The sequence below is a fragment of the Macaca thibetana genome, chromosome 6 (assembly GCF_024542745.1).
Source record: "Macaca thibetana thibetana isolate TM-01 chromosome 6, ASM2454274v1, whole genome shotgun sequence".
In the NCBI taxonomy this organism is placed as follows: domain Eukaryota; kingdom Metazoa; phylum Chordata; class Mammalia; order Primates; family Cercopithecidae; genus Macaca; species Macaca thibetana.
Genome location: NC_065583.1, coordinates 32,383,191 through 32,398,753, shown reverse-complemented (window position 1 = coordinate 32,398,753; position 15,563 = coordinate 32,383,191). Strand labels below are relative to the sequence as shown.

The 15,563-nt window shown below is 40.0% G+C and overlaps 1 protein-coding gene across 3 annotated transcripts in view; it reads left to right on the top strand.

The window, feature by feature from the left end:
- ABLIM3 (actin binding LIM protein family member 3) overlaps window positions 1-15,563 on the top strand; it is a 119,757-nt gene that overhangs the window by 35,271 nt on the left and 68,923 nt on the right. For all 3 annotated transcript variants that reach the window (XR_007726470.1, XR_007726469.1, XM_050794008.1), the window contains exon 3: window positions 7,764-7,901. Coding sequence is in view for 1 of the 3 variants with exons in the window: in XM_050794008.1 (XP_050649965.1) it covers window positions 7,764-7,901 (138 nt within the window). In the remaining 2 variants the exon portion in view is untranslated. The remainder of the gene's footprint in view (window positions 1-7,763; window positions 7,902-15,563) is intronic.

The window sequence follows — 15,563 nt, the reverse complement described above, 5'->3', positions numbered from 1 at the left end:
AGGGGCAGCAACCCGGCAGCTGAAACTTCATTTTCACTTATCTTGAAATAGGAACCGGTTGAAATACAAGAAATAAAGAACTCTCTGATGTTATGGGCTGCCATTTAGTCCTCCTTGCTTGTGAAGCTTGCTGCAGTGAAGGCCCCTTTGGGTCTATCTAACCCAAACCCTTTCTGCTGGAGCTGCCGTGTGGCAGCTGGCTGTCAGACAAGAGCAGTCTGGCTGGCCAAGAGCATGCCGTTCTGACACATGTCCCGACAACACGTTTCTGAAGAAGGCGGCGCGAGCCGTGTTGCCAGCAACACGCCATGACCATGGAGCATGCCGATGAGCCTGGCAGAGGGAAGCTGCGGAGGAGTTTCTGTTGCAGCAAAGGTTTTACAACATGCTCCTGGGAAGACAGGCTGTGTTACTGACCCGCTGACATGGGAAACTGCAGCCAGGCCGGGGCCATCTGTGAAAGGACCCAGGGGTTCCCAGAGGACTCGTACTTCCGCCCTGCTGCAGCTGCCAACACCTGCAGCGCCTGCATCTCTCTGGGGCCCAGCACACACACCTGTCAGGCTTTACCTGCCCATGCCAGGGATGCTGCCCAAAGCTGACATCCCTGGCCCTGGAGCAGCAATCACTGCTTCTTCATCACCTGCCAGGGATGCTGAATTGCTCTTCCTATTTTCTGGCCTGTACTCTAGTCACCTCCAATCATTAGTTTTACATCTTCTTAAACTGTTTTTTAAAACAACTGGGTAATAGATGACTACTATTAGGGAAAAGTTAGATACCCCTTTACCCCCACTTCCCACTTCCCCCCCAGAGGTAGCCATTCCATTGGCACTGTGGCATTGCAGGCAGTTGAGCTTAGTGGTAAGAGCCTGGGTTTGAAAGTCAGACTGTCTGAGTTCAGATTCTGCCTCTGCCATTTACTAACTGTGTGACCTTGGACAAGGGGCCTCAGGTCTCTAAGTTTCATTCTCCTGTAAAATGAAGATAATAGTATCCCCTCTTGAGTTACGAGGGCTCAATGAGATGACATATGTAAGTGGCTGAGGACACTGCCTGACATAGAGGACCCACCCTCTAAATATTATCTATTATCTTTCAAGACCTTTCCTTATGCATTAACTTCATGCATGGCTTCACTTCCAAACCCTCTCCTATGTTATGCTTCTGCATCTTGGAACATGCACCCCCAGCCCACTAACTCTAACCCTAAACGTCAGCATGACCTCCAGACTTAGGATAATTTAGCCTCTTGTGAACTCTCCCCACCTCACCCTCTCTGGCCTCTCTCATTTTGTGGTCCAAGAACAGATACCTCCATGCACTGAGGCTAGCATCAGTTGCTGTGTGAGTTTTTCTTGTCCTCTTCTGTCTTGTCCTCTGGGTCTCAGCTTTCTCATCTGTTAAGTGAAACCACTGGACCAGTTCAGCCATCCTTTTCTTTGTTCTGCAAGTATGAATGAAACAATGACACAACGAGATGGGCCTGGCTCACTTTGTGCCTGGCACTGAGGTGTAATGGTGAACCGGAAAGCTATGGTCCCTGCCCTCAGGGAGCTCACAATCTCATGTATACGAATAGCCTCCCAGGCCCTTTCTGCTCTAAAGCCTACTCCCAGGTATTCATACAATGAATGCAGATGAATGCCACAATGAGGTGACACCTGCATGGCCCTTGGGGTTACCAGAAGCAGTTCTTGTAATCTCCCTATCAGAGTTTTCAGAAAACAAATCACTCATTTATTCTAAGTAAGCATACACAACAAACACACTGATGCCTCCCCTGGAAACAGCAGATGTGCCCAAAATACAACGCCCTAGGATAACGTAGATCATAACCCCTCTTCCTCGCACAGGGAAACACCCAGTTCACACAGTTCTCTGCAGAATGTATCAAAAGCATGCCAGCCACCTACCTCTGCAGCCACACAAACCCATAAGCAAAGAGACCTCCGGAGACAGGGGGAGAAAGAACAGGTTGCTTATAGTGGTGAATGGTCTGCAGCCAACGGGTTCTTTTCTTGGCAGTCAGCAAAAAGGAAACACCAGCAAACCTTTGCTGGACTTGTCAGAAAATGAATCTGAGAAATATTTGAGCAAAGCTCCGTGGGTAGCTGATAGGGGTGATTTAGAAAGAATCCCTGCACTGGGTTGGGGGTAAGGAGACATGGATTCAGGGATCCTTTAATATTAATTATTGCTTATTGAGGCCAAGCAATGCACTAAGCACTTTTATATAATTTAAGTAATTTAATACTCACAAATTACTTCAGTTATTCTTACTCTAAAGATGAGGAAACTGAGGGGGGGTTTATGTAAATTGCTCAAGATCACACAACCAGCAAGTGGCAGGGCTGGAATCCAAGCCCAGTGACTCCAGCATCCATTCCTTACCCGCTGTGTGGTGTGCTTCTCGCCCCTTTCAGTGTAACGATCCCATGACTCTGTGGCCTCACTGTAGGAAACAGGATCGGCGCCTGGGCCCTGGCTCAACTCTGAAATCAAACCAGAGGCCCCTGCTGTGAAGTACCAGATCCTCTCATATACAGGCCCCACCTTGATGTTTCAGGCAGCTGCTTTCTACCTGCGAAATGCCTGGACCCACACTTGGATCTTCTTTGGTATTTAGCGGATGCCTGTGAACACTCTGAGTTTTGAGCTCTAATTGAGAAGCCAAGGTGTGAAAGCGGCTGCACCCTGCATGCTTAGGTGTGGCATCCCCTGGGCCCTGGGCTGCTGTGTGCTCATTGCTGAACCAGTGGATTCTCTGCTTGATGTTTCACCTTTCAACCAGAAGTTCCACTGTTTATATTACACGTCCAGCCAATTATTCACAGTTGTTAACGCTGTCTCCAAGTCAGTTTTGCCACTCTTTTAATTATACACCGGCATAGCATTGGTGCTCCTACCTTTTAAAGACTACTTTAAAGACACTCTATTAAAATGTGGGAACATTTGTATCTACAAGGTCAAGCTACTCTCAGGAGAGGAAAAAACTGTGCAGGCAGCACATCAGTGAAAGAACATAACTTAGGTCACATTGCTTATAGGAGAGGAATCGTGTCGTTAGCTGTTTTTAAAAGAGACTAATAAATCTGATAACTTAAAGCAAAGTCTCGTTTAAAAGTGAGACCAGTTACTGGAGAGGAGAGAGTGTGGAGGGAGAAACAGAGTCACAGAAGAGGACACACAAGGCAGAATCATGTAATTGGAGGGACCTGTATGGATCATTTTGTTCAACCTCTTCTATAGAGGGAATTGGGGTCAAAGAAGTTAGATGATGTGCCCAAAATTAGAACAGTAGGTAACAGCAGAGAGGGAGTTGGAACCCAGGTTACCCCAGCCACACAGAGACAAAGAACAACAGATAAGAGAGGGAGGAAAAGTCAGGTGGAGAAACTGGATGCTGAATTTGTTTACTGTTATGTTCAACTCCCGTGCTCCTTTCATTTACCTGGAGGTCGGTCACACTTCCCCTTCCAATATGTTGTTTTGCTCCAACAACTTGAAATTATCTCTAAAATTTGGGAAGAGCTTTACTTACAAATTTAGTTGTGGAATTAAGATGTACTTTTTCATAGAACTCTAAAGATTTGGTATGCATACAAAAGAGGGCTTAATGTTTCAGATCCCTAATTTTTAATCTCAGAGGCATTGATAAGTTGTTTTTTGTTTTTTGTTTTGTCTTAAAAAATTATACCGACAGCCATTGGCAACTGATTTACTTGCTTTTATTCTTGGAAAGATTAGGATTGTTCAGTCTTTCAGTGCCTAAAACTGTGTGATTTCTTTAAAAATTAGCATTTATTTCACTGCTCATGATCTTTTGTTTCCAGGTCAAATTCAGGATGGGTGACTGTGTAATTGGTTCCAATTGCAAATTGTTTAAGTACAACTTTAGAACTCTTTAGGGATAAAAACGAATCATTTTAGTGTGAGGTGATATTCCTAAATTAATTTGTACATGTTATTTTTATATTTCCAGGATTCAACCAAGTTTCATTTCTTTTCCCTCTGCCTGGTGTTTTGTGGTTTTTGTTGTCTTTTTTTGTCGTTGTTGTTTTTAACTATCAGGCTGCACTGTCATTATGGTAGCCACTAATCACTTGTGACTATTTAAACGTAGATTTATTTTAATTAAAATTATATTTAATTTAAAATTAAGTTCCTCAGTCACACTAGTTACATTTCAAGTGCCCAGTGGTCACCTGTGACTATTATGTTAGACAACTTAGATCTCTGGAACATGTCTATCATCTCAGAATGTTCTAGTGGATGACACTAAGGGCAAGTAACTGGGAATGTCTGTCTTGGGCACCCTTTATTGGCCAGTAATGTAAAAAGAAGCCAGAGGTTCTCTGCATGCATTTCAGAAATTGATCACATAATCCATAAGGTCTAAACGTTGCAGCTTCATGGATTATCTCACAAATGAGCAGAGCTAATGTCCTTTAAGGCTTGTGACTAGTCTCAAATGTTGCTCTCAAGGGTAGGCAGTTTCTAACATAAAAGGTAGTTCAAATATTCATGTGTAAGCAAATTTGGAATTCAAAAGACATTCACCCATAAGAAAAATGTTATAAATCATGTGACTGAAACTTTGCATTTTCTGAATAAAAATTAGTGGAAATGGTAACCAGCAGAAAATCAACAAATTTTAATGTTTCGGGGCAGTTATAGATTGGTAGGAAGAAGTATACACACACCCCCAATACACATGTACACACACACACAGAACAATGTTAGATTAAGTTTCTGATTTAATTAGCCAAGAATATAAAATCTTACTGGAAGTGAGTTGGCTTACAGGGCAGGAGCAGGGATGTGGCATATCCCAGCCTAGCTTCCCTTGACACCCAGAGTTCCTACTTCCAGTCTGCATGAGGAAAGGTCTTGCCACACCTGTGAGCTCAAATCGTGTTATACCACTGTTCTTTTATAATCACAGCTTACATCAGCAATCTGGAAGAACTCACACCAACAATGTATGAATTTTTGCTTATGGGACTATTTACAAACATCAGACATTTCTAGAGCTCTGGCCACATGCAGCATCAGCAAAGCAGCATCCTTCTCTTGAAGGGATGCAGCAGGGTTAGGGCTGGGGTCCCATCACTACTTCAGCCCCAGAAAATTTTATTTTCCCAATCCATTCCCCTTGCTCTGATTTTACGCTTTTTTATCCGGGTGGTTCAAAGACTGAGTTCTGATGGAAGACCATGCTCACAAATCCACTTTCCCAGAAAATCAAATCCAATTAGAAAAAATCAAATTGATCTAAGAAGTTGACTCTTGAACAATAAGACAGGTTGAATTAGAGGAGGTAGATGAAAGTTTGTGCAGTGATCCTGGAGGGACTGTTGGAGACTTCTAAGAGCTCTCAGCATTAATGGTGATGATTGTACTATTCGTTCTTATTTTATTTTCAGACTCACAGCTTTGTTTCCCTTGGCAATGGTAGATCACCACACTGCTCATATAAACAGAATCTATATTTTTCTCACAAATTCAGGGCAGAAGAGAGAGTGAAATATTTTCCAGGGAACATTGAGTAAGAATCAGAAAAAGAAAAGAAAATAAGATTAAAGAGAATGTTTATGAACATTCTAGGGGGTGGGGAAGGACTGCTTAGAGCTGCAGGGGGGATGTGATGGCCGTGATACCAGTGAACGTTTGCGGAGCACTTAATGCAGTTTTTGAAATATTTTGCATGTATTGACCTATTTAATGAGTTATTAATGATTTAGTTAACTAGCTGATTCATTTGATTTTTGTCTTAAATTTAAGACAGAGAAAAATAGATGAATAATGTGCATAAACTCCATGAAAGAAAGATTGTGAGAAGTATATTATTCTTCCACCCCAGTTAGCAAAGTTGTCAGAAACCACAGTTTCAGTGCTAAGCAACCAGCTCTTTGCCCTATAGCATGCTTGTGATTCAGGAAACCTGTAAATGGGAGATGATCAGAAGTCCTGATTTCCTGTTCCTCTTTAAAAGGAGGAGGGCAGATGAGATCAGTTTTGGAGATCATAGGCCTCTTTGAGAATATGAACAGAGCTACAAGATAATGTACATAACACTAAATTTAATTAAAGAGAAGTGTCAGACCGAGGTTATGCTGCAGTCTCAGAGGCAATGACAGCAGAGATTTCTTCTTGCTCATGATAGAGGTTTATGATGGGTTAGTTTGGAGTTCTGTTCCATGACTTCTCAATCTGGATCCAAGCTGATGCATCCTGCACACCATCTGGGGTAACATTCATTGCTGGGTGAGGGAAAAGGCAATATAGCAGATCACATACTGGCTCCTAAGGCTTCCAATTGGAAGGGACATGCACAATTTCAATTCACATTTCACTGCCAAGCAAGTCACCATGTGCAATCCTCCATGTGCCTAGAAGAAAAGCTTCAAATTTCCAGTGAACAGGCATAACTACCACACAGGGTCAAGAATCCCCCAAGTAGGTGAGCTCTAAATTCCTTTGTAGTTCAAGGTTGCTGTGAGTCCAGATTGATTTATGATATGCTTATTCAGAGTTTATCCAGGAAGTCTACATACATAAATGATAGGTACCAATTCCCCCTCAATCAGGTGGTTATCTTTATAACCAGGACAAGAGTGAGCCTTCTCCTAATAAGGTATGAGCAGAAGTTTTTGGACTATTCCTTCAACTTTGAGTGAGAATTGAAGAAATAAGTAATTCTCTCCCCAGTGCCACAGGGGTTTTCTACAAGAGAGAAGAGTAAGTTTCTCAGTGGCAAAGTTACCTCAACAGCTTATGCATAATGAGATCAAACCAGACAGTTACCAACATTCCTTCCAACCATGAGATTTTGTGCTCTAGGCAGGTGCCTAATGAAATATCAGATGACTAGATTTTAGAATGGCCAAGCCAAGTGTATCTCAGAAAAGGATATCTAGAAAAGTAGCCATGAAATGGTCTTAGCATTCTCGCTTTGGCAGCACATATACTAAAATTGGAGATGGTCTTAGCAAGAGAATAATAGACCCAATAAGCTAGTAGAACTCTTAAGCATCATCAAGTGCTGGCCACTCAACTGCAGCTCCCAGTGACTTCAACCCTTTCATAATCTCCACCAGTATTTTTTTCTTAATTATATACATGTAACATTTTCCCAGTCTTATGGAAAGTGCTGTTCAAAGGCAGCTTTGAGATGAGTTCCCTTGTTAGCCTCCCTCCAGCCAGAGTGCCTCCCGTTCCCTTCATGCCTTCCTTATAAAAGTCTGTGCTACCTTTGACCACCCTCATTTGATAGACATGAAAATTTAGGCCCAGAGAGGGGCTGTAACTTGCTTAACTCAAAAGCCATTTGGAGGCAGGGTCAGTCACCCACTTCTTTGAAACTTCTGAGTCAATTGCAAGTCCCAAATTCCCTTGGACAAGTTTGGGGCCTAATTTTAATTTAAAGCTTACTCAAAAGATGGTATTTCTGATAATTTACCTTGAAATACTCTATGTCCTCTTATTTGTCTTCATTCAGGGATTTGGCTTGTGTTCTTGCAAGGAAAGGCTATGCTCACTCAAAAGTCCTTGCTTGCTTAAGGAGGTCTATGGACATGTCTCATACCACTCAGTGCTACCTTAGCTTGGCAGTCATCCTGATGATGAATTGAAGATACTTTGCACATCATTTCTTCCCCTTCAGCTTTTTCTTCCAGCTATAGTTATGATAATGTCTTGCAGCAGACTTGGTAAAGAATCAGGGCCTCTGGATAGTGATCTCTTTGTTTCTCTTACAGTTCCTTATCAGCAGAATCCTTATAATCCACGGGGCAGCTCCAATGTCATCCAGTGCTACCGCTGTGGAGACACCTGCAAAGGGGAAGTGGTCCGCGTGCACAACAACCACTTCCACATCAGATGCTTCACCTGTCAAGGTAGGAGGCTCAGCTCCCCCACCCTCTTCTTAGATTCCTGCCCATTCTTGCACCACCAGGTCATGCCTCAGGGGCAGAAAGGACAAACATAGGCAGCTGGAACATCTACAAAGACCTAAAGAGACTTTCCCTGAGCCTCTTCTTATGAGATTCTCCCTTAGGATGAGGGCAGTGTGTTGGTACGTGAGGGAGACAAGGATCCTGGTAACTTTGGAGGGGCAGGTGCTGACCCAGAAGGAAAAAGACTATCTTGCAAACTTAACTTACTCATCGGAAGAGACTCCTGGTTTGTGCCTATAAATCAATGTGAGAGCAAATGAAAGTGCAAACTATCTTGGGTAAAATTCAAGATAGTTTTTTGTTTTTGTGTTTTTGTGTTTTTGTGTTTTTGTGTTTTTTTGAGATGAGTACCTATTCTATGACAGTGTGGCAATCTTCAAAGGTTACGTTTAACAAGGGAGAAGAGACGTCACCTTGGTAAGGTTTGTAATTTGAGAGCACATAGCTGTTAGGTCACCTTTCATTGTTACAGCTTACGCGAGGCTAATTTATATAATCCTAGACTCAACCAAGCTAAGAGTTCCTAAAGAAGATAGATAATTAGCAGCAGGAAAAGGGACTCAGCTGAAAGAGCACAGAGAGCCCTCTGGCCTGGGGGCAACACGCCCTTCCACAATGTCCCTACAAACATCTCTCCAGCCTCCGCATCTCGACCTCTTCGTTCAGGCTTCCCTAAGCTCCGCAGAGCGGCCATTCTAATGTTGGATTGCCTGTGGGTTTAGTAAATGTTTGACCCAAAATTTGTTACTTTATTGTTGATCTTAGATTTGTCCTCATAAAGTCTGAAGAATACTTTGTATTTGCTTTTCCCTTTGACTGTTCTTCAGATACTCGTATCCAGGTCTTCCCCATGTCAAACTATTTCACAGGTCCTTAAATTGGGTCTCATCTTAAATGATTCCAACAGTGCCATCGTCCTGGAGTCTTCCTCTTTGATCCATTCTAGTGTGTCGCTGTCGTTCTTAAAGTATGATACTCAGAACAGATCACAGTTTTCGAGGTCTGGCAAATACAAAGGACTACATTTCCGTTGATGTAACTGAGATTGAACTGACTTCCTGAGGAGCCACTTCACACCACCAGCTTATATTGAATTTAATGTCAGTTGAAACCCCCGGTTCTTTTTATATCAGTAACTGCCTCAGTCTCATGCACCTGAGAGTGACTTCCCCTGCCATTGTGAAAATCCTGAACTGCTTTCTTCATGATCTAACTAGACTCTGCACTGAGCAAACAAATTACATATTCATATTTCCTAATTTGTTTATAGAGGCATATACGGGATACATTTTAACTGGTGTGATTTCAATTTTATATTGAGTATTGGCAAACCCCTTTAGTATAAGTTGAATTGCAAGAATATCTTGGTGAGTAATTATTTTTACACCCTCTGAAATTGAGGTAGGACAAAGGGTAAAGGCAAGGAAATTGTTCCGAAGTGGTTAAGGGTATAGTTATGTGATTATATTCTTAAGAGAATGTATCAGTTACCTTTTACTTAAGCAAAAACTTAATAGCTTAAACCAATCATTTATTTAGCTCATGATTCTCTGGGTTGGCTGGGCAGCGTTTCCCAGTTTCTAGCTCTGCTTATCTGTACTGGCCTCATCATGATGATATGCAGTCAGCAGGTGGGTCTGCTGGCAGTGGTTGGCAAGCTGCTAACCCGGGTGTCTCCACATAGCTTCTCATCCTCCAGTGGGCTGGCTTCGGCTTGTTCATATGGTAGTCTCAGAGCTCCAAGTACAAAGAGAGAACAAGCTTTAATAGGTAAGACCTTTTCAAACCTCAGCTTAATGTCCTGCTGTTGGCCAAAACAAGCCAAATGGCCAACCCAGATTCAAGGTCACGGAGAAATAAACTTTGCCTTTTGTAGGGGGATCTGCAGCATCAGATTTCAAGGGTGTTAATGCACAAAGGAATAATTTGACCATTTTCACATTTACCACACAGAGTTTGTGGAATCTCTTTCAAAGTAGATTTTAAGAGGGAAAAAAATAGACCAATATTTTTCTGAATATTTTCAATGTCCATTTGCTTAAAGGTAAAACAAATGAGAGGATTTTTATTTCCAACAGTAATCAACATGACAATTAAGTACCCTATTAGACAGTTTTCTCATCTAAATAATCTAAAATTTTTATGAATTTCTTTTACAACTATTTTAACATGCACTGCTGTGCTGACATGAAAGGAAGGAATCTACAAAGGTTAAAAATGGAAACAGAAACCCTGCTGTGACTCCCAATGCCTTATTTCATCCTGATAGTTTATCTTAAACCTTGGAGACCTTGAGCTTTTACTCTGTTGTCTAAATGGATCATGGAGAACAGGAGGCAAAGCTTAGCATCTAGTCAAAGTGGGAATCCAATAGGAGACTTACGTATACAGCTGTTTCCCCCTGAAAAAAATGTTCTCGGTGTATGAAGGATAAGAAATAAACTGGCTCTGGAGAGGGAGAGAGCAAGGAAACTTGCCTGTTCCAACTTTGGCAATGGGTAGAGGGGAATAAAACAGTGGCTCACTCCTGTAATCCCAGCACTTTGGGAGGCCAAGGCAGGAGGGTCATGAGGTCAGGAGTTTAAGACCAGCCTGGCCAACATGGTGAAACCCCGTCTCTATTAAGAATACAAAAATGTGCTGTGTGTGGTAGCAGGCACCTGTAGTCCCAGCTACTCGGGAGGCTGAGACAGGAGAATCGCTTGAACCCAGGAGGTGGAGGTTGCAGTGAGTCCAGATCGCGCCACTGCACTCCAGCCTGGTGACAGAGTGAAACTCCGTCTAAAAAAAAAAAAATATATGAAAAATTGTTTATGAAAATATCTGTCCATAATCCACCCTTTATTCATGTACATTTATAATAAAAATTATAACAATATATAAAATATACAATAGAGTCAAGCAGAAAATCTAAGTTACAGCAGTCTCCCGCCTGGCAAATGGCAAAAGCAAATGATACTCCTCTTTGGAGGAACTCAACTTTATTCCAGGCCTCAAAGACTTTCCACACATAGCGTGATTATGAAAATGGGTAACTCACAGTCAGGCAAAAACTTACAAATTATAATGGAGTGAGAGCCAGCAGAAACAATGGCGAACAGAATCAGAACCTCAATGGCTTTGTATATTGAAATTTTCTGTCATTATATAATAACTATATTGATACATTTAAACAAACTAGAAAATATGAGCAAAAAACCGAACAGTACATTATAAGAAATAGTACAGAAGATTTGAAAAGGAAACAAGTAAAACTTCTAAAAACAGAAACATATAATCTTTGAAATTAAAAATTCAATGTATAAATTAAATAGCAGATTAGATGTTGCTAAAGAAAGAACTAATGAACCAGAAGATTTCATCCAAAAAATGTTATACAGATAATAGATCAAAAATATGAGAAGGTGGTAAAAAAAAAAAAAAAAAAAAAAAAAAAAAAGAAGCTAATATGTGGAGAATATAGTGAGAGGTCCTGACATGTATTTCTAATCAGAGTTCTGGGGATACATAATAGAGAACATGAGTGGGAGGACAATATTTGAAGAGACAACAGCTATGAATTTTCTAGAGCTGTTGAAAGACACATATCCTTGAATCCAGAAAACCTAATAAATTCCTGCAGGAAAATTTAAAAGAAATCCACCTACACATACCAGAGTAAAACCTCAGATCATCAAAGAGCCAATCTTAAAAGCAGCCAGAGAGAAAAGACAAATCATCTGCATATAAATGGTAAATGGACAGACAGCTGACTTTTCAATAGCAACAAGGAAACTAGAAAACAGCAGAAGAGTATCTTTAATGTACTAAAAGAAATAACTATCAAGGAAAGATTATGTATTCAGCAAAACTATCTTTCTAGAACAAAGACAAACCTACAACTAAGATTATACTTAATGGTGAAAGACTGAATGTTTCTGTTAGATATGAGTTCTAAATTTCTTTTCAAAGAATTAATATGTCAGTATGTTCAATTCTTTGCCTTCTACTTTTAAACTTAACTTCCTTGTAAAGCAACCTTTTTCAATTACCTACTCCACCCTGACTCATTCCGATTACCTACTCCACCCTGACTCATTCCGATCACCTGTGCCACCCTAACTCATTCTGATCACATGCTCCACTCTAGCTCATTCAGATTACCTGCTACCTGCTCTGCCGTGACTCCCGCCAATGCATTCACCCTGTCATTCTCTTTAAATTAGCCAATCGGAATTAGTTTAGCCTGTGCGGTCTAATCCTAGCCAACAGGGGAACCACACAGCAGCAGGGGCCACGTGCCTCAGGGATAAGAACCCCTTCCCCTCCCTTGTCCAAGTGCACCCTCACCTTTGCTCCATCTGTAAGGGTGCACCCTGCTACAGAAGTAACTTGCCTTGCTGAGAATTAAAAAGAAAATTTTATATTCTAGTGCTATTCCTTTTGCGGCACCAAAACTTATATATAACATTTCCCTGTAAGATCAAAAACAAGACAAGGATGTCTGCTCTCACCAATTCTATTTGACATTGCATTTCAGGTTAGTGCTAGGTTAATTAAGGAAGAAAATGAAATAAAAGGCATCCAGATTAAAAAGGAAGAGGTACAACTATCTCTGTTTGCACATGACATGATCTTATACAGCAAATCCCAAGGAATACTAAAAATTTATTAGAAATAATAAGTTTATTAAGTTTCAAGATATAAGATCAAATACCAAAATCAATTCTATTTCTATACTGTAGCAATAAAAAATCTGAAAATAAAATTGAGAAAACAGTTCCATTGGCAATAGCATCAAAGAAATACATAGGAATGAATTTAACAAAAGAAGTTCAAAATGTGTACTCTGAAAACTACAAAATGTTAAAGAAGGCCTAAATAAATAGAAAGGTGCCCCTTGTTCATAAATCAAAAGACTTGTTATTAAGATGGAAGCACTGGCTTGCAGATGGCTGCCATCTTGCTGCATCTTCACATGGCAGAGAAAGAAAGGGAGAGGGACAGCCAGCAAACTCTCTAGTGTCTCCTGCTGTAAGAGCACTAATCTCATCATGAGGGCCCCACCCTTATGATCTCATCTAAACCTAATTATCTCACAAAGGCCCGTCTCCAAATACTATGATGTTGGAGGTCAGGGCTTCAACATATGAATTGGGGGTGGGGACACAATTCAGTCTATAGAAAATGCAATCCCTCTCAAAATCTCAGCTGGCTTCTTTGCCGAAATTGATGGTCTGATCCTAAAATTCATATGGAATTTCAAGGGATGGACATAGAATAGCCAAGCAATCTTTAAAAAGAACGAAGTTGGAGAACTCACACTTCCCGCTTTTAAATTTGCTACAAGGCTATAATAAATAAGATAGGGTGGTACTAGCACAAGGATAGGCATAGAAATGAATACAATCCAAAATATAAACATGAACTCTTATATTTATGGTTGGTTAATTTTCAACAAGGCTGTTGAGATAATTCAAGAGGGAAAAATGGTCCTTTCAACAAAAGGTGTTTGGAAAAGTGAATATTCATATGCAAAAAATGAAGTCAAACTCTTTCTTTACACATACATAAAAATTAACTAAAAATTGATCAAAGACCTAAATGTAGAAGGTAAAATTGAGAAACTCTTAGGAAAAAATATAAGAATAAATCATTGTGATCTTGAGTTGTGCAAAACCTTCTTACATATGACACCAAAAGCTCAAGCAACAAAGGGAAAGTATATTCATTAGATAGTATCAAAATTTAAAACTTTTGCACTTCAATATACACCATCAAGGATGTGAAAAGACAACCCACAGAATAGGAGAAAATATTTGCAAATTATAAATCTGATAAAATATTTGGGTCTTGGCTATATAAAGAATTCTTACAATTGCATAATAAAAAGACAAATAACCTAATTTCAAAATGGGCAAAGGATATGAATAGACATTTATCCAGAGAAGTCATACAAATGTCCAATAAGCACATAAAAAAATGCTCAACATCATTAGCCATCAAAGAAATGCAAATCAAACCACAATGAGATGCCGCTTCACATCTACTAGAATGGCTATAATCAAAAAGATAGATAACTAGTGTTGATGAGGATGTGGAGACATTAGAACTCTCATACGTTGCTGGTAGAAAGGAATGTAAAATGGTGCAGCTACTTGGGAGAATAGTCTGGCAGTTCCTCAAAAGATGAAATGTAGAGTTACCATATGACCCAGCAATTCCAAATTCCACTCCTCAGTATATACTCAAGAGAAATAAAAATATATGTTCACACAGAAATATATACATGAATGTTCATAGCAGCATTATTCATAATAGCCAAAAGGTAGAAAAAGTCAAATCTTCATCAATCAATGAATGGATAAATAAAATGTGATCTATCCCCACAGAGGGATACTATTTAGCAATAAAAAGGAATGAAATACTAATTAATGCTCCAATGGGAATAGGCCTTGAAAACATGTGAAAGAAAACAGTCACAAAAGGCTACATATTGTAGGATTTCATATGTATGAAATGCTCAAAACAGGCAAATTATATAAAGACAGAAAGCAGATTCATGGTTATCTAGGGTTGGGGGTAGTTGGAGGCAGATAAGGAGTGATTTCTAATGGGTTTGTGGCTTGTTTTGGAGGTGATGAAAACGTTCTGGAATTAGATAGTGGTAACGATTGCACAACTTTGTGAATATGCTAAGAAATGGTTGAATTGTACATTTTAAATTGTTGGATTATATGACTTGTGAATTGTATCTCATTAAAACTGTTAAAATGGACTGGGTGTGGTGGCACACACCTGTAATCCCAGCATTTTGGGAGGCTGAGGCAGGCGGATCACCTGAGCCCAGGAGTTTGAGAGCAGCCTGAGCAACATAGCAAAACCTCTTCTCTACAAAAAATACAAAAATTAGCTGGGCGTGGTGGCACACGCCTGTAGTCCCAGCTACTTGGGAGACTGAGGTGAGAGGATCATTTGAGCCCAGCAGGCGGAGGTTGCAGTGAGCTGTGATCACGCCATTGCACTCCAGGCTGGTCGACAGAGCGAGTCCCTGTCTCAAAACAAAACAAAAACTGTTAAAATAAAAGACCCAAAGCAAAGTAAAAACATGTTTAGATTTTTTAAAACTGAATTTACCAACAACAAACTCTCATTAAATGAAATTTAAAAATATGTTCTGTAAGCAGAAGAAACATGATCCCCAGATGGCAGAACTGAGATGAAAGATGGCATGCTTAGCAAAATCTTAATGAAAATCAGAAAACACTTGAAACTGAAAGATAGCAAAAATACTATGTATCAAAAACTAGCATTACAAAATGTAGTTTAAAGTGGTACTCAGAGGAAAATGTGTAGCCTTAAATTATCACAATAGAAAAGAATAAGTTTGAAAATTAATGAACCAAGTGTTCAACTCAAAAAGTTTGAAGAGCAGAATGAATCCAAGTAAAATAGAAGGAAGGAAATAATATAATAGACATTAATCAAATAAAAAACACACAATGGGCAGGATTAACAAAACAAAAGTTGATTCTTTAAAAATACAAGTAAAATAGACAAAATTCTGGCAAAATTATTCAAGTAATGGGAGAAAATATACAAATGAACAATCTTAAGAATTAA